Here is a 26,842-nt window from a genome sequence, read left to right as displayed (position 1 = left end):
CATATCTTTCATCATTAATTGAGGAGAACAAAAATAATCCTATATTTCTCTTCAATACAGTTGCCAAACTTACACAGAGTCACAGCTCCGTTGATCCATCCATTCCCTCAGCTCTTAGCAGTAATGATTTTATGGGATTCTTCATAAATAAAATTGATTCCGTCCGTCCGTCCGTCGTCTTCCGCTTATCCGGGGTCGGGTCGCGGGGGTAGCAACTTCAGTAGGGAGGCCCAGACGTCCCTCTCCCCAGCCACTTGGGCCAGCTCCTCAGGAGGAACCCCAAGGCGTTCCCAGGCCAGCCGGGAGACATAGTCCCTCCAGCGTGTCCTGGGTCTTCCCCTGGGCCTCCTCCCGGTGGGACGTGCCCGGAACACCTCTCCAGGGAGGCGTCCAGGAGGCATCCTGACCAGATGCCTGAGCCACCTCAACTGGCTCCTCTCGACGTGGAGGAGCAGCGGCTCTACTCTGAGTCCTCCCCGGATGACTGAGCTCCTCACCCTATCTCTAAGGGAGAGCCCAGACACACTACGGAGAAAACTCATTTCAGCCGCTTGTATCCGGGATCTCGTTCTTTCGGTCACGACCCAAAGCTCGTGACCATAGATGAGGGTAGGAACGTAGATCGACCGGTAAATCGAGAGCTTCGCCTTTTGGCTCAGCTCTCTCTTTACCACAACGGATCGGTACAGCGCCCGCTTCACAGCAGACGCTGCACCAATCCGCCTGTCGATCTCCCGCTCCATCTTCCCCTCATTCGTGAACAAGACCCCAAGATACTTGAACTCCTCCACTAGGGGCAGGACATCCTCCCCAACCCGGAGAAGGCACTCTACCCTTTTCCGGTTCAAGACCATGGTCTCGGATTTGGAGGCACTGATTTTCATCCCGGCCGCTTCGCACTCGGCTGCAAACCGCTCCAGTGAGAGCTGTAGATCACGCCCTGATGAAGCCAATAGGACCACGTCATCCGCGAATAGCAGAGACGCAATCCTAAGGCCACCAAAGCGGATCCCCTCAACACCTTGGCTGCGCCTAGAAATTCTGTCCATAAAAGTTATGAACAGAATCGGTGACAAAGGGCAGCCTTGGCGGAGTCCAACCCTCACCGGAAACGAGTCTGACTTACTGCCGGCAATGCGGACCAGACTCTGACACCGGTCGTAAAATTGATTCCATTAAAAATAATTGGCATCATCCCAAACATGATTACCTTGTCCTCAGTAAGTGAGGCAGCATTGGAGGAATCTTTAGATCCTGCACAGTGACTAAACTGTTTAGAAGCAGTAGAGCTTTCTAAGCTATCAAATTCTAGCTTCATCTAAACCTTCTACCTGTATGTAAGACCCAATCCCAACCAGGTGTTTTAAAGAGATATTCCCTCTGACCAGTGGCACTATTTTAGACATGATTAATCTATCCTTAGTAAATGGATATGTACCATAGGCTTTTAAAGCAGCTGTTATTAAACCTTTACTTAAGAAACCATCTCTTGATCAAGATGAGTTAGTAAATTACAGACCTATATCTAATCTCCTTTTCTTATCTAAAATAATTGAGAAAGTAGTTGCTAATCAACTCTGTGAACATTTACAAAGTAATGACCTACTTGAGGAGTTTCAGTCAGGCTTCAGAGCTCATCATAGCACTGAAACAGCTCTGGTGAAGGTCACTAATGATATTCTCATGGCCTCAGATAATGGACTTGTGTCTATACTTGTCCTGTTAGATCTCAGTGCTGCATTTGACACAGTTGATCACAATATTCTCCTACAAAGGCTTGAGCATACTGTAGGGATTAAGGGGAAAGCGTTAGGCTGGTTTAAATCTTATCTATTCCAGTTTGTTCATGTTAATAATCAATCTTCTTCAAAATCTAGGGTCACTTGTGGAGTACCAGAGGGTTCAGTCCTTGGACCAATTCTCTTTACTATATATATGCTTCCATTTGGCAAAATTGTCAGACAGCATGGGATTAATTTCCACTGTTATGCTGATGACACTCCGCTATATTTATCCATAAATCATGATGAATCCAATCAATTACTTCGACTGTTGTCATGCCTTGAAGACATCAAAAGCTGGATGACTTTAAATTTCCTGCATCTAAATTCTGACAAGACAGAAGTTGTAATCTTTGGACCAGAGTCCTCAGAAAATAAAGTTCTTAATCAATCACTTAATCTGGATGGCATTAACTTGGCCTCTGGTAATAAAGTCAAAAATCCTGGTGTTATTTTCGACCAAGGCATGTCATTTAAATCCCATATTAAACAGGTTTTGAGAGTTTCCTTTTTCACCTCTGGAATATCGCCAAAATTAGAAACATTCTGTCCAGGGGTGATGCTGAAAAACTAGTCCATGCATTTGTTACTTAAAGGCTGGACTATTGTAATTCTTTACTATCAGCAAGTCCACAAAATGCCATTCAAAGCCTTCAGCTGATCCAAAATGCTGCAGCAAGAGTTCTGATGAAAATCAACAAGAGAGATCATATTTCTCCAATTTTAGCTTCCCTTCATTGGCTTCCTGTTTAATCAAGAATAGAATTTGAAATTCTTCTTCTAACGTATAAAGCCCTTAATAATCAAGCTCCATCATATATCAGAGCTCTGACCACCCCGTATGTTCCTAATAGAGCACTTCGCTCTCAGACTGCAGGTCTGCTGGTGGTTCCTAGAGTCTCTAAAAGTAGAATGGGAGGCAGATCCTTTAGCTATCAGGCTCCTCTCCTGTGGAACCAACTCCCAGTTTTGGTCCGTGAGGCAGACACCCTGTCTACTTTTAAGACTAATCTTAAAACTTTCCTTTTTGACAAAGAGTGGCTCGTGCTACCCTGAGCTACCTCTATAGTTATGCTGCTATAGGCTTAGGCTACTGGAGGACATCAGGGCCTATTTTTCTCACTCTACTGATTTCTACTGTTCTCCAGTCTACTGTTCTCCAGTTTTGCATTGCATTACATTGACATGACTGTTGTCATTTCAGCTTTTGACTTTTTGCTCTCTCTCTTTTTTCTTCATAGTAGGTACACCTGGTCTGCCGTTCTGTTAGCTGTGACATCATCCAGGGAAGACAGATCACCCGCTATTACCATCTAATGTAGAACAGATTACTGGATCAATGTGTGCTTCTGTGCTTTTTGTCTGTCTTGTTGTGTCTCTGCTCTGTCTTCTGTAACCCCCAGTCGGTCGAGGCAGATGACCGTTCATACTGAGCCCTGTTCTGCTGGAGGTTTTTCCTTCCCGTTAATGGGGGGTTTTTCTTTCCGCTGTCGCTTCATGCTTGCTCAGTATGAGGGATTGCATCAAAGCCATGGACAATGCAGACGACTCTCCCTGTAGCTCTACGCTTATCCAGGAGTGAATGCTGCTTGTCGGGACTTTGATGCAATCAACTGGTTCCCTTATATAGGACATTTTTGACCAATCTGTATAATATGATTGAATTTGACTTTGCAAAGTGCCTTGAGATGACATGTTTCATGAATTGGCGCTATATAAATAAAATTGAATTGAATTCAATGAAGCCTCAAATTTAACTCTGTAAGGCAAAATTTGGAGTAGCTCAGACGGTCTCGTCTTTCCCAGGAACTGGACCTTATTTATTAGTTCCTTTAGCCACTCTGAGAAAGGCATCCGTTTGTCATTACATGTACGAGGTTAACTAGATCAGAGACGGCCATTTTAGTCTGCAAAAATGCAAGATCGCTGAAATGAAGTGGGTGATGAGCCTCTGATCCATTTTGTTCTCTGACCAGACAACCAGCCCCCTCTATCTGTTCTGTGACTGTTCTCTGTGGTGGGCAAGGTGAAACTTTGGTCTACCGTTGTAGGGTTTAAGCGCTCTACTAATTTATTTATTCATTTATTTCATTTTGTTAAAGGATTCGGGTTAGATTAGAGTTCCTGTATTAGAAGTTACATTGTAATGCTTTTACTTTGATTTACTGAACCTTTTGTGTTTCATGTGATGACATCCCAAAATTACTCTATTTTCCAGTTGTAGTTATTTATATAATGCACTATGATTTGGCAGGGAAAAATTACAACACAATTCAACTAATACAGGCATAAGTAATTAGAGAAGAGCAGACTAGCATTGTGTAAAAAAATAAAATAAAAAACTGGGCAATATCTTAAGTAGTAGAGCCGAGCGCAACCCCCACAGCGCTATGGGCTGAATCCCCCGTCAACAAAACAGACAGACGTCCTCATTTTATTTTGAGAAATCTGATAATTTTATGCTAAGCCACACTGATTAGCATTGCTTCTTACCTGGCTCCACTGGATGGTCATCATTGATTCCCTCTGCTGCACTTGTTCCAGTCTTATCCTTAGATTGTTTTTATTTTCTCATAAAATGTCTCATGGTTCAGCTTTCATGTTCCCCTGTCTTTTCTTTTCTGAGCACCAGATGTCTGAAAAACATATTTTACTAGAGCAGCCAAATGAACTTCAAAACAGGTTGCAGTCAAAACTCGTCTTCATGGCCAGACCATTTTTGTATTGGAAAGGGGTCGTTCTGGGCAACAATAAAAATGTATATAGACAAAAAACATACTACACATATATGAATATGAATATAAAGTTTTTATTAACTCAAATATTGAATGTGTTTTCACATAAATAATATTTTGAGAAATTATTCCTGCCTTTTTTTGCTCTCTGCCTCTCTGCCTGCTCGGACGCTTTTTTTCTCTGCCCCCTGCTTGCTTGCATTTTCCTGCCTTTCACTTTTTATCTCCTTTTTATATCTAAGTCAAAACTACAGAAAGTTGGATTTAGTTATTTTATTTATTTAATTTAATTTTTGATTTAGATTTTTTTCCTCCCATGTGGACTATTTTAGTTTTCAGCTAATCCACACAAGATGCCTCTTTACACCCCAGAGGAGGCAGTTCTCAGGAAAAACAAACACTCTTATGGAAAGAATTCAACATGAAGTGGATATGGAGAAAAACCACCCGATTCAAAGGAGATCTACCTTCAGCACAGAGGACTTTGACACGCTTCTACAGAAAATAGCTGTTATGGAGCTGAAAATCGGACGACTCTAAGTGAATTATGATGTAAATGCCGCGTATGGAATTGAAACAACCCTGTCAGTGATTCTGAACTGTGACCACCAGCCCAACAACTCATTGAACAAACAGTTCCCTGAGGAAGATGAGAATCCCTGGACCACTCCGGGTGCAAGGCAAAAGGATCAACGAACCCCACACCTAGACAAAGAAAACTGGCCGATTCTACAGAGAAGTGTCCCAACAAAAGTGAAACAACAATGGGCTGTTCTCACAACAAATGACAGGAGTAAACCTGCTGGAAATGTTGGAATTCCGTTACTAAACAGATTTGCTCCACTCCAACATGAGACCCAGGAGGATCACGACAACAATCAAAGGTATGTCAACAATCTTCGCTCTAAGCTACCAGAGAAAAACACGCCACAGGGCCAAGGACCCTGACATTATGCAATGGATCTGTAAAAGGGATTAAACATTTCTTTAACAAGAAAAACACAGATGTGTTGATTTATAGCCCTTTGAACAAAACCCTCGTGTCTAATGTATCAGACATCCTTCCAAGGGTTTTGAAAGAACGCCCGACCCTGGAAAAACTCATAATACAAGCTGCCCTGGGCGACGCCACCCAGGTATATCTGATTCTGATTCTGTAGAAAATCAGAAGTATTGAAAGAGGATTACATTCGCCTGCTAAATCTAGTTGATGGACTTAATGTCAAGGTGTTTCTCAGTGGCCCTCACATACCCATTAATTGTGGAGATGAGATTTTTTCTCTGATGTTCTGAGTTCTGATGCTTAACAAATGGATGAAACAAAAACATGCAAACAAACAACTGTAACCTTCATAGACCTTCTATTCTGTGAACCATGCACAATCAGCTTTGTCCAAAAACAAAGCTCAACCAGTGCCAAAACAAATAAGCCCAGTGCAGCCCGAACAAGCCAAGATAAAGATAGCCAGAAAGATGACACAGAAAGAGGCTACGTCAGAACTACAGGATGATTCATCCCAGATCTAAAAAAGGAGCACAAAAATAGGACTCCCCTTTATCTTCCAAAGAGAACCAAAAATCTCCATCCCCACGAACACCGGTCCAGACTACACCCACATCTCCCCTTCTTCTCCACAAAGCCCAGATGTTCCTTTTCTGGAATTTTCTCACAACATGAACAAAGTATTTAAGATTGGCCTACAGTTGACATCCTCTCCCCATAGCCATTCTGCTGTGACTAAACCAGCATCATCCAAAGGCAGCAGAGCCCCAGAACGTCCTCTACGTATTACGGAACATTCCTGTGCTCAGGACCTCCAGATCACTTCTCTGTGATACACACCAGGCCTTAGCAGCACGTTTATCAGACATGACCGTTTCCAGCATCATCTTGGACCTTTTGTCAGAGATTATGGAATATCTGTGATGATACGTGGCAGAAATAAGAAAAACAAAAGGTTAAACAGGAATAATCAATCGTACTTCAAAGTCATAAACTGTTAGATACAACCTGCCAGAGACAACATCAACCACTAAGTCATATCAACTGGGTTTATTAAACATTAGAGCTCTGTCAGGAAAATCCTTTTAAATTAATTACTTAATTATTGACAATAATCTTGATGTAATGTTTTTAACAGAAACATGGTTACATGAATCTAATGAAGCAGCTATTCTGATAGAGTAGTCGACTCCTCCAAACTACAATTTTCTTTGTGAGAGCAGACAGCAAAGGAAAGGTGGAGGAGTGGCAACATTGTTTAATGATTCACTAAAGTGTAAAAAGGTGTTTTTGGGAAAATTCAACTCTTCTGAACATTTGGCTCACCAGGTAAAGAGCCTGATACGAACTATGTTTCTGAATGTTTACAGGCCTCCTAAGTCCACATCAAACTTATTTTTATGATCTTAGTGACCTCCCATCAGTGATATGCGTTGATTATGACTGTTTAATCATTGTGGGAGACTTCAACTTTCACGTTGACAACGCTGAAGACAGAGGTGCAAAAGAACTGTGTGACACACTTAGAAACTCTAGTTTAACTCAGCATGTTAAACAGCCAACGCACAAACAGGGACATATTTTAGACTTGATCATCACTAAAGGTCTAAAGATTTCTAAGGTCAATGTAACTGATGTTGCCCTATCTGATCACTTTTTTGTTACCTTTGAAAGCATAATTTCCAGTGACTCATATAGCCAAACGGACATCATAAGAAAACGCATCTTTAAGAACAATGCCACGGAAACTTTTATTCAAGCTTACTCTGCTACTTGTACCTTGGGCTGCAACTCAGTAGATGAGCTAGTAGATAACGTTCATTCTAAAGTCTCAGACATCATTGACTGCATTGCTCCAGTTAAAGTGAAAGTTTCTTCCAGGAAAAAAACAATCTCCTTGGAGAAGTGCTTTAGGAGTTAGAAGTTAAAAAAGGGAGTGTCGAAAAGCTGAACGCAGGTGGAGAAAGACGAGACTCAAGGTTCACTATGACATCTATAAAGAGAGCCTGTAATGAATTTTCCAACTTCTTTATTGAGAAAATCCTAAAGATTAGAGGATCAATCTGTACATTCATATCAACTCCAGAACCAAAGCTGTATCCAACTGGAACTTATCTTAACAAAATGCTCTCTGCCTCTCTATGGACCAGTTCAAGCACTGAGTAAATGGCTAGAAGAGATCAATGCATGGGATGTGCCAACATTTTCTTTAACTGAATAAGTTCTTCCTCCTGCTGCCTTGACATTCTACCCACAGCTTTCTTTAAGAAAGTTTTGCCTGTCATAGCATCTGATTTGACTCAGATAATAAACACGTCCCTTCTGTCAGGTTTTTCCCCAGTTCCTAAAAACAGCAATTATCAAACCACTGCTGAAAAAGAACAATTTAGACAAACTATTACTCCAGAACTGCAGGCCCATCTCAAACCTCCCCCTTATCAGTAAGATTATTGAAAAAGCTGTATTAAAACAATTAAACACCTTCTTAACAACAACCAGCCACTTTGATGTTTTCCAGTCAGATTTCCGTGCTCACCACAGTACAGAGACCGCCCTTGTCAAGGTGTTTAATGACATCCATATAAATACAGACTGTGGAAGAACCACAGTGCTGGTACTATTGGACCTCAGTGCAGCATTTGATACTGTCGATCACTCCATTATGTTAGAGCACCCTGGAAAACTGGGTCGGCCTCTCTGGTACAGATCTCAACTGGTTTAAATCCTACTTAAAGGACAGGGATTTTTTTGTGTCAGTAGGTAACTTTACATCCCAGACGACAAAAATTACATGTGGGGTTCCCCAAGGGTCCATCCTGGGTCCCCTACGCTTCAATATCTACATGCTCCCTCTAGCTCAGATAATAAAAAACAACATCAGCTACCATGACTATGCAGACAACACACAGCTCTACATCACCATGTCACCAGGTGACTATGGACCAGTTCAAGCACTGAGTAAATGCCTAGAAGAGATCAATGCATGGATGTGCCAAAATTTTCTTCAACTGAATAAAACCAAACCTGAAGTAATAATTTTTGGACCAATAGAGGAAAGATCAAAAGTTATCACATTGCTTCAGCTGCTTCAGCTAGAAATCACTGATCAGGCCCAAAATCTGGGAGTAGTGATGGACTCAGACCTGAACCTCCAAAAGCATCTAAAGACAATTACAAGGTCAGCTTTCTATCACCTGGAGAACATTTCCAGGATTAAAGGACTGATGTCTAAGCAGGATCTGGAAAAATTAATCCATGCATTTATCTTTAGTAGAACTGATCACTGCAATGGTGTTTTCACAGGTCTACCTAAAAAGTGGATCAGACAGCTGCAGCTGATCCAGAACGCTGCTGCCCGCATCCTCACTAAGACTAAGAAAGTAGAGAACATGGACCTAGCTCTAAAGTGCTTCCATGGCTCCCTGGATCTCAGAGAATAGACTTCAAAATCCTTCTGTTAGTTTATAAATCCCTGAATGGCTTAGCAACTAAATACATGACAGACTTGTTTTCAGTGTATCAACACACCAGACCACTAAGGTCTTCTGATTCCAGCCTACTCTGGAACCTAAAACCAGAACTAAACACGGAGAAGCAGCATTTAGTTCCTATGCTCCACTTATCTGGAACAAACTGTTAAAGTGCGGAAGCCTGAGTTCCTTTAAATCAATATTAAAAACACATTTGTTTAGGATTGCCTTAAACTGTTCTAGTTAAACTGTTTTACTGAAACATCATTAGTTTACTTTGTAGTCCAACTGTTTTTAATGTTTGCTTTTAGTTACTATTTTTCCATGTTCTATTTTGTTTCTACATTTTATTCCTACTTGCTTTTCTCTGTTTTTTTTTTGCTTGTTTGTTTTTTCCTGTATTTTAATCACGTAAAGCACTTTGCATTGTCTCTGTACTGAAATGTGCTATACAAATAAATTTGCCTTGCCTTGCCTATGATTTAATGATTTCTGCCCCCGGCAGCCCCCATCTTTCCTGGGCCCAGGACAGCTGACCCATTTGTCCCCCCCTTGTCTGCAGGCATGTATGCACTAATTTGGCCATTTTTATTTAGTCAAGATATTGGTCAGAGGGATTTATATTTGTAGATATGTTTGTCAGTCTGAGAAACAGATTTCAAACTGAGAAGCCATACTGCAGCTTAACGTTTGTTATGAAACTGATTACAGGTTGTTGAACTACATAGTAGGAAATCTGCAAAGCTTGTTTCATTTGTCCTGCTCTTGGAAAGAAGGTCCAAATCTCAATGGGTTTTTGCTGCGCTGTTTTATGTTCTTACTATGAAGAAGAACTGATTTAAATACTGCAATATGAATGATATATTGTGATATATCCAAACTATATTGTGACATTAATTTAAGGGTGTATCGACCACCGCTCTATGCCTTTAAGATAGACAAGGGAGGACTGCTGCAGAAAAGGTTTAACATTTTTTGTGTAAACAGTTTATGGAGACCGCTGAAAAAAATGATCTGCAACTTTGATTTGTTTTCCAGGTTATTTAGAGTTGTTTAGTTTCAGGCATCAATTATAACTCAAAGACTGTTCTTCTGTGGGATGAAATCGGAAGTAATATGTGAAAGGACAGCAGAACTGAAATTCAAGACAAAAGTACTCCATAGCAGGATGACTGAACCCTGTGAAAAAAGTGCTAAACTTGTTACATTTGAATGGAACATTTAAGAGTTTCAGTTAGGAATTATCTAAGGTAGGTTTATTTTCTAACCTTGGAGAGAAAAAACATTCAGTAATCCAATATAATATTGTTTCTCTAGGTGAGAAAATAAATTGTATCCAAGAGGAGAGACATTTCCTCTATGAGTGCTACTGACCTACAGATCCTGTCCCATCAATGATGGCAGTAACTGTGGACAGTGCTCTGGCATTGCCTTTCAGGCTTTTGTGTGTTCCCTATAAGCAAAAAGACAAAAGGTTAGGATCACAGAGCAATGGTGTACATGTAAAATAAAAAAGGATTTAGAACAAAAAATATACATTGGTTTTAAATGTTTACCAGATCTGCTGACACTGCAGTTGTTATAAGGGCATACGGTCCATTTACCAGGCCTCCACATACCAACAGCATTCCTGGGAAACACAAAACCAGTCAAAGTTCTGTCCCTAAAGTCTACCTTTGTGTCCACAGACTGCTTCACAGTGGAGTTCCCTGTGCTGCATACAGTATATGTACATATAGAAAACTAATGTAATGCTGGAGTGAATGCTGCTTGGCGGGACTTTGATGCAATCAACTGGTTCCCTTATATAGGAAATTTTTGACCAATCTATATAATCTGACCCAATCTGTATAATAGGATTGAATTTGACTTTGTAAAGTGCCTTGAGATGACATGTTTCATGAATTGGCGCTATATAAATAAAATTGAATTGAACGCATTCTGTAATGTCAAATACCAGGGCAGTCAAACTTTTTTACAGTAGCAGGCCACACACTATCAGGTAGGAGGGTGCACTTATGCAGGTGCCCGAGCCCCGGAGGGGAGAATTTTGAAAAGTCTCCCTGATGTATTATGGAAGCTTTCAAAACAGGTGATTATTTAAACAATAGAGTCAGAGTGCATGTTTCAAATTGAATAAAAGGCAAAAAAAAGAAGTGAATGATCAATTCTTCAAAAACAAACTTTGTTTTTTTATATTATTATTCTTAAAACATTATTTTTTTCACATGATGTTATCATGTTTTAACAAGGTAAGTTAATCCCATTTGCATAAAATTAGTTTAATTTGAATTACTAGCACCACATAAAACAGATCCGATTAGGTGAGGTCTATTAATCTTATTATTATTCACAGTTCTGTTCTAAAAACGATCGTAACATTTCTTTATGAACAAAGTCAAATTTTTATGATAAAAATACAGGGTTGGAATTTGAAATTGAATTTACATGTTGAATTTATTTCAGTCATATCGCTGTTTCGAAATCTCTTATGTCAGTTTAATTTCACTTGCACTCATCACACACACACACAATATCATATTATCGGCGAGGATTCTAGAGACAAACACAAAATGCACCCCTGAAAAACTTTGATAATTTGCTGCTGTAATACTATATTATATGTAATATTATAGATTTTTCAGAATAAAAAGCTGATAGATGTGCATAATCAAAAAATATCAGAAATAGAATTATAGAGCATTCAGTATTGTAAGAAAGCCCACACTGTTTCTGGATAAATACATTACTGTAGGAGTTAAGTTCTATTCAGTTTTATGCCTCTTTCCTTTTAAGTTTGAAATGTCCCATGCTCCTGAATGCACCATAGCTTTCTGACGGCTTCTGAATGCATCACACTGGTCTTTCAACGCAGTGCTGTGCAGATGCACGTTTGATCTTCCACTTAAGACAAAGCTTTGGAGTTTCAAAACTCACGTCGGCTCTCACGGTTTATTGTTGTGTGTGAATGACAAGAGACCACAACAAATAAATCAGCCGTACCTCGGATAAAAACTTTGGATTTAATGTTGTTCATAACACCCGTAATTTTGTAAACGAATCTGCCAAATAACATTTTTTTTTCCCACAAGAGGTTTAATAAAACGTTTTGATATCATTAATTTAAGAACAAGTAACTGCGTTGGTCATATTTTACTCCGATTTCTTTGTCGATATTTAGTTGTACAAAGCGAGGCGCGCTCCCGCGACAGGGGATGCATATCTCGGCAGCCATGCACTTTTCGGCATAACACCGGTCTGTGTTTTGATCGGAAAAGTAGCATCTCGGTTGGAACAAGGAACCCAATCAATCGTTAATGTTGCTCTCAGTGGAGACAGATGCCAAGGTGATTTTTGGGATGTATAATCGGGGAAATGTAGGCGGCGGCAAGAGCTACTATAGACAGCGATTTGCCGCCGTTGACCGGCTACTTTTGACTGCCCTAAAACACACTTTAGAAAAATCAGCGACAGACATAGGCAAAATGAAATCATATGTGTACATACTGTTTCTTTTATTCTTTATTTTATTTTCTCTAAAGTTTATTTACTTCTGTCTGTACATAAAACAGAAGTCAAATGTCTTAGCCAATAAAGCTGATTCTTATGTGAAAAAAACTAAAGTTCAGTTTAAAGCAAATAACCCAAATAATTAGAAACCAGACTTATTATTTAATCCAGAAAATGGAGAAAGCAGATTCATTTATTTTAAATTCAAGTATGCCTTTTTCCTTTTTCCTGTCTCTTTAGGACATTGGAATAGAGGAATGAAAATTCCTGAACTTGTGTGCACACTCAAGAATAATCTTGTCTATAAAATCCCAAACCCAGTATTTGACAAACACTGATTAATTTATCCTAATGAAAAGAATTGTTGAAATATCTTTTATAATTTGGACGGGACTGTTAACTAAAATTCTCATCCTACTGCTTCATAATAGAGTATGTTAACCAGATAGGGAAATTTCTATCAGGGTAACTATATATTAGCTACATTAATTTAAACAATAACATTTTATTCATATAGTGCCAATTCACAACAAATGTTTCTTATCTAAGGAAACCCAGCAGATTGCAGTCTTAACAAGCAGCATTCACTCCTCATGAAAGAGCATAGAGCCACAGAGGACAGTTGTCTGCATTGTTGATGGCATTGCAGCAATCTCTCATACTGAGCAAGCATGGGGCGACAGTGGAGAGGAAAACTTTCCTTTAACAAAGGTCAACGGACCGGAATCGAGCACTAAAAGCCTCTTTATATGGGTTGTGCAGGCTACCCCTGTGCCGTCCTTCTCATGTAAAAATGCATTTACATCAGTTCAGTTGTTCAACAGTAGAACACAGGGATCTGAAGGAAACCTTGGCTCAGTTTTAGTTTGAAAGGTGGAGAACGCTATTCGCTGTGTTTCCTGCTCTCCTTTCTACTCATCTGTTGTGCAATCACGCCATGAGGAAATAAAATCAGACTAAATTGTAAGCCACAAATAAATTTGAGACTTTTATAGGTACCAAGGAACAGGCACTTTACAAAATCAAATTCAATCAAATTATACAGATTGATCAAAAGTTTCCTCTCTAAGGAAACCGAATAGGTTGCATCACGTCTTGACAAGCAGCATTCACTCCTCATGAAAGAGTGTAGAGTCATCTGCATTGTTGATGGCTTTAGAGCAATCTCTCATACTTAGCAAGCATGAAGCTTTAACGGTTTCATAGCATGAGGAGTGTTGTTTCAAAATGAGGCCATTTGAAGGGTTTCAAACCAAATCTACTGTATCATTATTGATGCAACAAACACATTGGAACTCTTTTTCAGTTTTTTGAACTTTTGTGCACTGCTATATTTGCTGCAACTCTGTGCTTAATCCTTCTAAGGTCATGAGGTGCAATGCTCTAAAACATATCACCAAATGCTACATTCTTCAAGCTCTCCAAGATGTTTTGTATACCACACTCAACATCTCTAGGAAACAATTGCTCTACACAAAGAGTCGACTATAATATTTTTGAAGTATAACTTTATAAATTCCTGCCAGAAATAAAAACATCCAAAGAAGACAAGGATTATTGTCACACAGCTAAGAGGAGACGGCTGCTTCTTACCAATGGTTGGTCCCAGACCAAACTGGCTGATCATGGAGAAGCCGTAGAGCTGCAGAGCAAAAAGCAAACCAACATGAGGAAGGAGGCAAGGCTAGGGTCCATCACTTTTCAGAAGAGGTAGAAACTATGTAGGACATTTATATGAAACACATTATTTGAAAAGAAAGAACTGCTGCGTTATTACAGGGTGCTCTGTTATTACTAGAGTGTTGTATTTTATTGTGTTGGAATATACTTTTTATTTTCTAAATATGGAAATAGGATGCAGCAGACTCAATTCTGAACAAACATTCTGCAAAATATTTTAAGACAAAGAAGCTTACTGTTGGAGCAGCCAGTAGTAACATGACTGCACATGTGGTGGCCCTCTTCCCCATTTTATCAGAGATGACTCCTGCTAAGATCCCCCCTATATGTGTGTGAGTATATATATATATATATATATATATATATATATATATATATATATATATATATATATATATATATATATATATATATATATATATATATATATATATGAATGAGAGACACACATGAGAAAAGCAAGGAAGCAAATAAACAGGTTCAATAAGTTGTTATAAAATACAAAGTGTACTCATCAAAAGGTATCAATTTAAATTATTTCTGACTGAAGAAAATAAAAAAACAAAGAAAAAGAAAATTCACTTACCCACAATTCCTCCAACATCAAACAATGTGGAGAGATCTCCAGCTTTTTTTGCATTCAAGTGAGCTGAACAAAAATCACAAACAGTTATATCATCATATTGCTCTCAGATCATTTATATATCGCATATTCACAAAATAAATGTTTTCATCACAGGAGAAATGCCTGAAATGAACACACATAATCTGACTGATCACTCACGTCACGTCAGATCTGAACAAACCAGACGAATGTTTTCATTCAAGGGGTCTCAAAGTCATTTTTAGACATGTAGCAACAAATAAGTAAACTAAAACTGGATAAAAAAAAAATCTTCAGAGAAAATGACCAAATAACGTTGACAGGTTGTGACAGGGTGCATGTGTCTGTTTGCTACTCACCTGCTTTGGTGATGTAGAGGGGCAGCCAGAAAAGAAAGGTATAACTGACGAGCTTTGCAAAGAGCAGGCACAGAGAAAACTCCACCACTCCCTGCAGAAACCAACAAGTCATACCACAACTGAAGTGATTACCAGCCTCAGTATGACTAGTAAAGTTGTTTATATTTAACTGACGGGGATTCGGAGGGCTCCCATGAAGCTGATGGCAGACAGCTCAGACTCACTCTTCACCACCTCAACAGGCTGCAGAGGCACACAAACAGCATTCCGGGGCAGCAGCAGCTCCGTGTCGTAGCTCTGAATAAGGACAGAGAGGGAAGTAGGTGAGCCACAGATCAGTGACTGCAGGTGAAAATGGGCTGATGCTACGATACAAAGATAAACACTGGTGACCAGAACTCCCCCAGAGAAGCATTTCCGTATTTTAAACCCAGAATCATTAAAAGATTTTCAAATGAGGCAGGAGTTAGTAGGTGGTGTTTGAATTTATTTATTTATTTATTTTACCATAAATTGTATTGAAAAATCATGTTAATCATCAAAGTGACCAAATTAATTGAGATACATCTGTGATTAAAAGATGATGAAAGAATCATTAAAACATAGTTATGGAGGAATACATCAAGTCAAATCTCTAGAAATAAAATCACTAATATAGAAAACAGCAGCAGGCCGTAAGACACATCAGAGAAAATGTCCACCTAGATTTAGTAATCATAGACGTAAACTCCCCACCAGTTTTCAATTCCAAATCATTTGGTCAAAATGATGAATAAATCCCAAGGGCTAGCACGTCTTGAATAGACAATAAAATCTAAGCAGAATTTAGGAGAGGTGTTACGATTTTTATCAAACAGGTACTGAGCCAAAATGCACTTTTACTGCCTCCGTGGGCATTATTAGCACACATATGGCTGCCAGGTTCTGTTTATGTGAGGATTTACTTTTCTTCATCAGTGTGACCACTGCTATAAAAACCAGAGCTTTGGGTAGTTTGCATTGTAGCATCCAAGGCCAAGAAGAAAAGACATGAATGCTGAGCTTCGAAAAGCATTTGTTACTGCCAATCATTCTAGGAAATGGTGTAAGGCTGTTTCCAAACTAATAAATATCTGTTTAATATCAGGGAGGAAAATGAAAGGACAGGCAGAAAAGATTAAAGACCGTTAGCCAGGGAAAGGGATTGGAGCAGAGAGGGAAAAGAAGACATACAGCTCACAAGTTAACTGTTAATGTTCAATACAATAGTTACAGTAATACTGTCATAAAAAGACTAAATCAATGGATCATTTGGGGCAAAATATATTATATTATATATATTGTTATAAACATGTTGGTGGTGGGCTGATGGTTTGCGCTCATTTTGCATGCACTGGGCCAGAACCCTTTTCTGTTATTGAGTCTAACAAGGTGATATATTAAAGAATAATTTTTGTTCTTTGACAATGTATTTTGGGAGAAATTGGTTAGTTTTAAACTAAGAGCAACATATATGCTCATGCCTGTTATGTTGCTCACATAAAACTAAGAACAACATGTGTTATTTTGCTATAGCTTGTTTTAACTTGTGGTGGGAACCTATGACAATGTGTTGTGGGAAAGACTGATTCTGTATTCCTTATTTTGCTTATATTTGCTGTATTCTGAGTTTGCAATATTATTTTGTTTCACACACTGCTGAGATGCTGGGAACGGTTTTTGTTTGGTAAACATGTTTTGTAAACGGGACAAACAGCTCAGATGGGAGGGAGAAGTGGCCACTCTCGCTCCCATCTGATACTTTGTTTATTAGCATAAAAAGGAGGGAACCGCCCTCAGTCGTCAAAGTCAGCCGTGGGTTGTGTGGACGCCCGGCCGCGTGGATTGTGCTCTAACCGGACTGACCGACTTCCCAGTCCTATATGGTAAGAGATGGAACATCACGGCTGTTTGAAAGCTTTAAGTGCTTGCTACTTTGCGTGTGTGAAGAGCTTGCTGTTTGTCTTGCTGTATTCTTTGGGGAATAATAAATATGGGTGCTATTATCCTAATAGAAACAGTGTTTGTGTTCTTATTTGTGTCTTGCCAATCCCTTCCTGACCTGAATAAAAATTTCATAAAACACAAGGGTTCTTCTGTATACTAAATAGTGTTGCACCGATAGCGATACCAGTATGGGACGGGGCCCCAATCCAGCACTAAAATGGTAGTATCGGCAAGTACCAACAAAAAGGGCACCGATACCATTTTGATGTTTGTATGTCACTTGAACGCAGCCTTCTCTCTCCCGACTAGTATTATACATGTTATACAAGTTCATGAAAGTTGCACTATTTTGGCATTTGAGAGCCAAAACTCAGGGTTTAAAAGAGATTATTGAATTAATAATGTAATTTTACTCTCTTACTGTTGCATTACTATTATACATGTCATAATTTCACGAATGTTGCACTATTTTAGCCTTTGAGAGCCAAAGGTTTATTCAACTATTGTCACCCATTCCAGGTAGGCAATCAAAAGTTCTACTACCCTAAGTAGTATGCAGTTCTTCATATATTGACACACACATCAACTTAAAAAAAATGGTACTGGATAATACTGCACAGCCAGGTATCAGTATCGGGGCCAAAAAATGGCATCGGCGCAACACTAATACTAAAGTATATGAATTAAACATGAGGCCAGCTGCCTGACAGCATACGTTTGGTCCATATTGGGTCATCAGAAAGACAGCGATCACAAACGCAGCAGCGAATCTTAATGAATGACACCGACGTGAAAAAGATGAGTCAACTAGTGCACTCTCAGATGGGATCAATGTACACCTCTCCCAGCCCAATCAAACACATGTGCTATCACAAGTTGTTTGGGATTTTCTAACCAGTGGCCTGTAAGCAGAGGACAAAGGCCGCCTACTTGGAAACAATTACAGATGGAAATGATACATAAATAAAAACAAAAGAATATCAAATAGGAAACCTGAATGTGTTTAACCCAGCACATACTTTTCAGACACCTCAAGGCTGAATCCACATGTTATTGTTCTGGAACATGACAAAATACCTGATTTATCACGTGTATAGCCGAGCTACTCAGAGCCAAATATTTGTGACAGTAAACAATAAGATTTCAAATGTTGTTGTTCGCAAAGACTTAAACATTTAGATCCAGCCTTAAATATACCCACCAAAGCTATAGATCACTGACAGAAGTGACCTTCCTATTTTGAAGACTTTCTGTTAAATAGTTGTAAGCTTACAACAGAATATGAGGGGAACACTGAACTTGTTGTTGCATCATGTAACAAACAACAAACACGATGCACTGTATGTTGTCACTTTATCAGAGCATCTCATTTATCCTAGCACTGTGGGACTGAGAAGTTTCTTTAAAAATGTCCTGAAGTGTTAAGTAAAAATGAGTTAAGATAAAATAGCCACACTTGTGTACATAGGTAGGTTCTATTGGATCCTCTTTGGAAGATAAGGCTTTGGATAGATCTTGCCTTTGCAGTAAAACTATTTGATATGGTAGATGTAGTAAGATATGGATTTCTGGTGTTCACAGAAAAATCTCATTACATAAACATCTGGCATATTCACCCACAGTGATGCACACCTGGTTTTTGTTGTCCTTGAATTGCAGATAAACCTTTGAATGTCCATTTGCTCCATTCCAGCTTTTGGCTGAAACCTGAATAAAGACAGATTTGTTACATAAAACAGGTTAAGACACATAAGAAGGCTGAAAAAAGAAAACATCATTTACTCACTCTGTTGCCAGGAGACAGCTTCTGAGCATATATACCTTTTAAGTCATTCGGATCTACAGAGGGAAAAACAGGTTAGGTTAATCTGGTGCTTCTCTTTCTATACCTTTGGGGTGTTGCTTGTGTTCTTTCATGAACCAGAAAATCATCAGCCTCATCCAAGCATTACTTTTGTAAGGGTTGCTCGATCAGCAAGTCTGAGACCTAAAGCCCCTAACTGACATGGGCAGCTCAGGATGGAGTTAAAATGTGGGTGGTGTAAAATCACTGTTCAACTCCGCCAAAGCAGCAGTAATGCTTGCTGGTAGAAGTTGTGTAACAACTATACATTTCAATACAGCATAAATTGGACTTATAGTTAGAGCTAAGCCACTCTAACTGTAAGCTTTGTCAAAAAGGAGAGTTTTAAGTCTTAAAAGTAGACGGGGTGTCTGTCTCACGGACCAAAACTGGGAGTTGGTTCCACAGTAGAGGAGCCTGATAGCTAAAGGATCTGCCTCCAATTCTACTTTTAGAGACTCTAGGAACCACCAGCAGACTTGTTCATGTACAGCACTTGTACAGAATTGTCTTTCTGAAATGTGCAATAGAAATTAACTTGTTTAGCCTTTAAACAGATGAGTAGGCTTTAAAAGTTACATAAGTGGAACCATTTTATGTTCTTGCCTTTTTTTTTCCATGTATATCATCATGATGCAGCAATCAAATGCATGGATGTACTTCTGCCAGCATTTTGAGTGTGGAAACACGAGTGAGGAAAACATTGTGTCAAGGGTGATGCACAAAGCTGACTGCACCCTAAAACGTTTTTGCGGTTTTGCCCAGAAACAAACTTTGCACAAAAGAAAGTATTTTATTCTTATATATTATTTATTATAAGGAGGTTTTGAACCTAAAACAATACTATATGTTTTTAAATATCTATGTTACCTATTTTACATAATTATTGATTGTAACTATTTTTTATAAAAAATAGGGACTTACGTTCAATAAGGAAGAGGAAACAAATTATTCCCATGGCTCCGATGATGAGGCCTGGTACAATGAAGGAGAGGCCCCAGTTAGAGGAGACCCAGTAACCAGCAATCAAAGAGCCCAGGATGTTCCCCACTGAAGTGTGCGAGTTCCAAAGCCCCATAATGAGCCCACGCCTGTCAAAAACACCACAAGATTTCAACACTAAGCATTTAATATGTTAAAAACATATGCCTCAGCCACTATCAGCTCAATCCAACTTTACATGTAAGCAATGAATTACTTCAACTTGCCTTCCTTTTCCAAACCAGTTGCCAATACAGGTCACTACACTGGGCCAGCCAGTAGTTTGAACCAAACCATTGGCCACCTGAAAAAAAAAAAAAAAAAAAAAAAAAGTGAATACTTTATTGTTTCAGCAAACCACATAAACCTTTTATACACATATCAGCCAATGTATGCTACATAAGTATAAGGAAATGCATGGTACAGAACTGTGTCATCAGGTTTGTTTGGACAGTGAATCTAATACACTAGACAACAGCAGTGAACACAATTGCTGGCTGTTCCTGCATCTGCAGACATCTGTAATTATGAGTTCTGATTGAGCATTTCCAACCAACCAGGCTAAACGGGTGTTTGTTTCTTGCCTTGTATATGAAAACATAATAACAGGCTATGCGCCGACACTGCAGGTAGAAATCACAGATTCTAAAGATTAATGTACATCTCACCTGAACAAATATGTAGAACCAGAGGCTGTGAATGTTGTAAACGTAACCCAGCCCAAACAGGCAGGTGAAAAGCCCACTGGTCAGCATTCCCACTGTGAGATAGAGCCGGATAGGCAGACGCTCCCCAATGATGCCGCTACACAGGGGTACAGCAATGACATGTTAAAGTCACATTTATTTATGATGTGAAAGCTTGATTCTGAACTTTCAAGAGGATCAGTTCCTTTTCTGTTGCTAAAGCAGTACAACAGAACAAAGGTTTAGTAGGTGATGATCCAAATACATTAATTGTAACATTAATCAATATCATTAATCTTTCAGTAGCATCAAATTGGCATGCAGTGGAGGGGACAACTGCAAGACAGAGCTGCAAATATAATCTGTCAGTGACGTGGAGAGCTTAAACGACCTCACATATTCAGTCACAACAGATAATCTTTTTTTTATTTGAATAACCGAAAACCGACAAAGTCATCCCAACACCTGTAATACTTTCAAATCACCCTGACTTCCAGTTTTACGCTGTCAGTAGTCTACATGATGATGATGTTGTGAATCTGCTGGAGGAGACAGTTATTCTTCTGTTGTTTCAAATTGAACAAATTGCTCAAATACAATGTTTCAGTAAAACAGTTTAACTAGAACAGTCGAAGGCAGTCCTAAACAAATGTGTTTTTAATCTTGATTTAAAAGAACTCAGGCTTTCAGCACTTTTACAGTTTTCTGGAAGTTTGTTCGAGATCAGTGGAGCATAGGAACTAAATGCTGCTTCTCCGTGTTTGGTTCTGGTTCTAAGTATGCAGAGAAGCCTGAGGCCAGACGACCTTAGTGGTCTGGAGGGTTAATACACTGATAACAAGTCTGTGATGTATTTAGGTGCTAAGCCATTCAGGGATTTATAGACTAACAGAAGGATTTTAAAGTCTATTCTCTGAGATCCAGGAAGCCAGTGTAAGGACTTTAGAACTGGGGTTACGTTCTCTACTTTCTTAGTCTTAGTGAGGACGCGGGCAGCAGCGTTCTGGATCAGCTGCAGCTGTCTGATCCACTTTTTAGGCAGACCTGTGAAAACACCGTTGCAGTAATCAATTGACTAAAAATAAATGCATAGATTAGTTTTTCCAGATCCTGCTTTGACATCAGTCCTTTAATCCTGGAAATGTTCTCCAGGTGATAAAAAGCTGACCTTGTAATTGTCTTTAGATGCTTTTGTAGGTTCAGGTCTGGGTCCATCCAGGGTCATTGAACAATTTTAAAAGTAAAATTTAAGCTTTTTAAGACCTTTTTCAGACCTCAACAAATATAATTTAAGACCCAAAAATTTCTTTGGAAAAGGCTACTCAATTTATTTCCTCCTACAATGGAAATCAAAATTTTGAAGTTTTCCATTTGGTATCAATTGTGTGCAATGTGTAAACTCGGTAAGTAAAAAAAGTAAAAATTATTTTCTTTGAGACCGTTTTATTTTATTTTGGTCCTTTGTGATGTAGAACAGAGCCAACATAACATAAGTTAAATCACACTAAACAACACAATGCCTTGTATGACGGAACCATATAGAATACTGAAAATAAGCTCACTCACTAACGTCCTCAACAGCCTTTCACAAGCCAAAATGTTGACAAATAACCTACACAACTGTTAGAAAACACAAATGTTATTACATGACTTTTAATATGTGAAACCCTTTGTTTCGTAACATCCCAAATTCTCCTTAAGACATGTGGCGCAGCTCTGCTGCTTTCTTCTCAATTTCATGGTCTAGGTCCACCAACTCCCTTCTCTTTTCCTTGCATCTTTTTCTCATGGAATTGGATTTAGTGAGAAGTTCTGCCATCTTGGTCCCTGCTCTATTCTCAGCCTTCTCTGCAAGACCATCTGCATCTTTTTCTAGAGTTTCACACACAGTTGAGATTGTTCTTCTTTTCTTGCGTAGCTCTTCAAGCTCATCTTCAACCCCTTTCCTCTTGTTCATCTGTTTTGTCCTTTCCTTTTTCTTCCTCTCATTTTCCAAGAAGATCCTGTACCGGTTGCGTGCAGATGCACACTCATTTAGCATCTCTTTAGTTAGAGGCACTTTGACCACTCCACCACACATCCTTACATAGTCGCAGATTAGTCTCTGTGAGACTATAGTGTCTTCGTTCATATTGCACATCTCCACCTCCTTGTTTATGGAGAACCCACGCTCCACAGTAGCTTGTCCTGGGACAGAAGCAGCAGCTTTTCCACAAAACTCCAAAGTTCTGCATATCCAATTAATGGCCTTGTGCAGGAAGCTGTCAACTCGCAATTTTCCATCCAATGCACTGAAGGCCATGAATTCCTCTCCTCTGGCCTCACTGAAGAGGAACTTCTGAAATTGTTGGGCAATCTTATCACCTGCATTTAGATAAAGACAAGCACATCTGTAATATTTTCTAATTAAAATTATACTTTGTTGTCACAAGAGATTTATTTTCACTATACTCTGGAAAATGCATTTCATATTTTCAACTATATTTCAATGATTATGTCTAAGAACATATATTTGGCCTACATACATTTATTATAACTCATTCTAGGCTGTACTTCCAATAAAATAAAACAAAAATAAAACAAAAAAATTAATTGCAAAATAATAGTATGATACCTAAAATAAGATTCCCTTTGATAAACACTAGGCTAATTGTTCACATTTCTGATATGTGTACAGATGTTACCCGCTGTGACTCCTTCTGACAGCTTCTTATCCTGCACAAATTTCATGATGAGGGCCTTAATTTTTTGCAGGCACATGTCAGGTTCTTTGTGCATCTTTTGGGGGTCCAGGCACATCATATTTCGGACAGAGGGGTACTTCAGGGGACACTTTAATAAAATATTCTGACACATTTTTGACAGGGCACTCTGGCTGTCTCGCATGAACAGTAACAACTCACGCTCACTTCCACTACTCTGACTGCCTGACATTCCCTGACAAAAGCACAAAAGTCACATCACCAAAAACATCAAACAAACTCTCCCTATGTGTAACTTACACTACACAACATTTGACAGATCCAATTAATAGGTCAACTACTTGATGTGAAAACAATTAAACTGATCTCTTTAATTTCTCAAAATAAATACTTCACTAGTCAAGTGACTTTGCAGCTCATATAGCACAACGATAAAGTATTTTAAGATAATTACCACTTTGAGGGCAGCTGTGGCTCCCATGCCTATGTCCACTTGCTTTGGACTGACTCAAAGCTTTTGGTCTGTCACATCAAGCCTGACCAGCTTTACTGGGGAAACATCAACCTGGACGTCTCGCTTTATGAAGCATCTGAGAAGGCTCTGAAAATAGAATAGCACAAGCACAATAATTATAAACAAAATTGGAATAAGTATTACAGTATTGACAATACTTTCTACAAACATCATCTTGCTGAAAACTCAGTACTTTATTTTATTGTTCATATCCTCTGTAAATGACGGGTGCTTGAATGATTAAACCATCAATATACTTTTAGTAGTCATTAGGCCTACCCTGATTAGATCCTCCAAATCTCTGCCGAGGAAGGGAATCATCGGGGCATCTGTCTGGTACTTGGTGAGAAATGGCTAAAAACTGCTTGAGACACTCATGAAGAAGTTTAACTTTGCCAAGATGAAGTGATCCATCCGGGCTTCTGCGATGGTGTCATATGATGATGACCTTGGATTGGGGAGCTTCTTGGCTTTGACCTGATCCACATAGGTGACAATATATTGCCAAATTTCAATGGCTCGCTCCACTGCTGGAAGGTTTTCCAGCCATCGATGTCCGCAAAATGGCAGAGGAAATGTATCACACTTTGTCACTAACACAAAGTCCTCTTTCCTTGCAGGTGCACAATGAAACGGGTAGTGCAGGGCTTTCAGGACTTTCTCAACTTGCCACACTGCGAAGGTGTTCTTGAACGAGTTGTGCATCGTGTGAAGGCCACAGCTCTCAATTATTTGTAGTTGGGCTCCACCACACTGCTCTCGGTGTTCCTCTTGTAAGAGTTCAACAAACTTCCAGTTTACAGCGGGCCCATCTATTGATAGTGAGAGCATGTTGTTCAGATTCAGCTCCTTTGTACCTTCCTGCACATTTGTTAAAAAAAAAAGAAAAAAAGAAAAAGATCAATTCAATGTGCTAAGTAATCCACATTATAATATAATAATGGTTGTGCTTATATAGCAGAGAAAGAGAAAGAGAGAGAGAGAGAGAGAGAGAGATCAAAAACATCCATCAAAACCCAGACACAAACACACACAAATATACACCTAAACAATAAAATGCAAACATACACAAAAGCAGGTGATAATTAACGTTAATCATTATATAATTGGTATATGTTCAGTGAGTTCAATTCAGATTTGTTTTATTACAAGTGAAAAAGACATTAGTTATGATATAGGATGCCTTCGTACATTAAAAATGTGAGCTTTTACATTAAAAAACTTCATGCAGATTGTAACAGTGGTACTGGTTAATGTGCTCTGTTCAAGTCAGTATATGGTCATAGTGGACTTTCTATGTGCGTGGCCTATAAATGTAATGGTCAATTTTGATAATTCAATATTTTCTATAGGTTTACAAACTATAGAACTGGTTAAAATCGTGTATTTTGTGGTAAAATACAACATATCTAATGTGTATACAAACATAGCTTGTTTCTGCATCTCTATTTACAGCTCATTAACCCTTAAGTGAATGTTTACTGTTGCTATGTGACAGTGACAGCCTACATTAGCAGCTACATTTGCCCAACAGCCCATAAATTCATAACTCGGCATATTTAAACTATAAACCATATCTATACAACAGTTATACATCTTAAACTCTGAGCTAATGTGTTGTTACGTTAGATTGTCAAAGTGACCATAGACCTGTCACGTCTGACCTGACTGGAGCACATAACCAGTCCTATACCCGGAGTGAACACCGTGGGATTGATGGTGTTTAGTTACACCGCTAGCATATGAGCTTTAAACCGCACTAACATTACTCAATTTTACACCACACTTAATATGAATAATAATATGCGATTTCAAACACAATCTTAATGTTACTTACATTGAAATGACCCAACATGTCCTCGGCTCTGGAGTGACCCATGAATACCGATCCATAGTAGCGGGAGATGACGTAGTGTGTGCCAGTTTCATCATCAGTAGTGCAAATGAAGGTCCATTTGTTTGATGAAAGTTTGAATAAAACGACAAAGAACAAACATGACGAAATATGGCTTCTCACTAACGCTGCACGATAGCTTCTTCTTGATAAATGAAGCGATTACATATTTGGCGACATATGCCGTTTTATTTTCACCACAGGTGAATGACTTTGTAAGCTGCGAATCTGGGAACATGGCAACAAAGACGTCACGTATGTCCTCGTTCGATTTAAATGAATTGTGCCTCGTCACAGTATAGAGAACCCACAGTAACTCTGCCTTTTGGGTGTCTGGCGTTGAAATAAAACTTGTTATAGCCGACTGTGAGGTGGCGTCTGAACTAGTAACATTAACATTGTTAGGTCGAGCTGCAAACAATGCAGGTATTAGCCTGGACCTGCTATGACTAGCTGCTGCAACGTACCATTGGTGCTTTCCTCCTTTCATGTGCGACCCGACGGCTTTGAGCCCCATGGTTCCTAATGAAAAGGTCTTTTTGCAGAATTTACACACTGCCTCATTATTATTTTCAGTTGGCGCCAACCACCTCCTAAATGCATCCTTTTCCATCCACTTGTCGTTAAATTTACACTTCCCCATCTTCACCTCAACAACCGCGTAATGGCGGCACGCAGGCGCACTAGACCGACTTCCGTGTCTGTAGCTGGCGGCCTACCGTAATAAGCTATTAAATCGCGGACACTGTCATTTTACACATACTAAATTGATCAAGATATTTTTGACTAGATGTTTTGCGGTGGACCACTGGGCTTCCCTATAGTCATTAAGCAGACCGGCTGAAAATGTAATACCTACAGCAACTTTACGGTAAATTTAAGACAATTTAAGACCTTAATTTGCCGGATTTTAATTTAAGACATTTTAAGACTTTTTAAAGGTATACTATGCAACCGTGGTTTCTCCGTCAAGCCAGGCGCGGTTGTTTTGAGCTTAGCAGACAGGCGAACGCAACGAAAAGTCGAAAAAACGGCAGTACAAACAATGACTTACACAGTGAAAGTATGAACATGCACAGAGAGAGAGAGAGAGACCATTCCAATGTTACTTACAA

At 39.2% G+C, this 26,842-nt stretch overlaps 1 protein-coding gene and 1 long non-coding RNA gene across 10 annotated transcripts in view; both read right to left on the bottom strand.

Moving 5' to 3' along the window:
* The window catches only part of slc37a1 (solute carrier family 37 member 1), a 141,093-nt gene that overhangs the window by 97,582 nt on the left and 16,669 nt on the right, over positions 1 to 26,842 (bottom strand). For all 9 annotated transcript variants that reach the window (XR_004931322.1, XR_004931323.1, XM_036138750.1 and 6 more), the window contains 12 exons: positions 20,600 to 20,735; positions 20,159 to 20,235; positions 19,875 to 20,041; positions 18,894 to 18,946; positions 18,740 to 18,814; positions 15,317 to 15,439; positions 15,143 to 15,233; positions 14,766 to 14,828; positions 14,416 to 14,501; positions 14,093 to 14,141; positions 10,546 to 10,619; positions 10,364 to 10,442 (listed from right to left, as the gene is read on the bottom strand). Coding sequence is in view for 7 of the 9 variants with exons in the window: in XM_036138750.1 (XP_035994643.1) it covers positions 10,364 to 10,442; positions 10,546 to 10,619; positions 14,093 to 14,141; positions 14,416 to 14,501; positions 14,766 to 14,828; positions 15,143 to 15,233; positions 15,317 to 15,439; positions 18,740 to 18,814; positions 18,894 to 18,946; positions 19,875 to 20,041; positions 20,159 to 20,235; positions 20,600 to 20,735 (1,073 nt within the window). In the remaining 2 variants the exon portion in view is untranslated. The remainder of the gene's footprint in view (positions 1 to 10,363; positions 10,443 to 10,545; positions 10,620 to 14,092; positions 14,142 to 14,415; positions 14,502 to 14,765; positions 14,829 to 15,142; positions 15,234 to 15,316; positions 15,440 to 18,739; positions 18,815 to 18,893; positions 18,947 to 19,874; positions 20,042 to 20,158; positions 20,236 to 20,599; positions 20,736 to 26,842) is intronic.
* LOC110367449 lies at positions 22,044 to 25,756 on the bottom strand. Its single transcript, XR_002427473.2, has 4 exons — positions 25,671 to 25,756; positions 24,113 to 24,694; positions 23,774 to 23,920; positions 22,044 to 22,981 (listed from the first exon to the last, which is right to left on the bottom strand). It is a non-coding gene; the product is annotated as an uncharacterized LOC110367449 (long non-coding RNA).

Source organism: Fundulus heteroclitus, chromosome 7 (genome assembly GCF_011125445.2).
Source record: "Fundulus heteroclitus isolate FHET01 chromosome 7, MU-UCD_Fhet_4.1, whole genome shotgun sequence".
Lineage (NCBI taxonomy): Eukaryota > Metazoa > Chordata > Actinopteri > Cyprinodontiformes > Fundulidae > Fundulus > Fundulus heteroclitus.
This window is presented reverse-complemented; position numbering and strand designations above follow the sequence as displayed.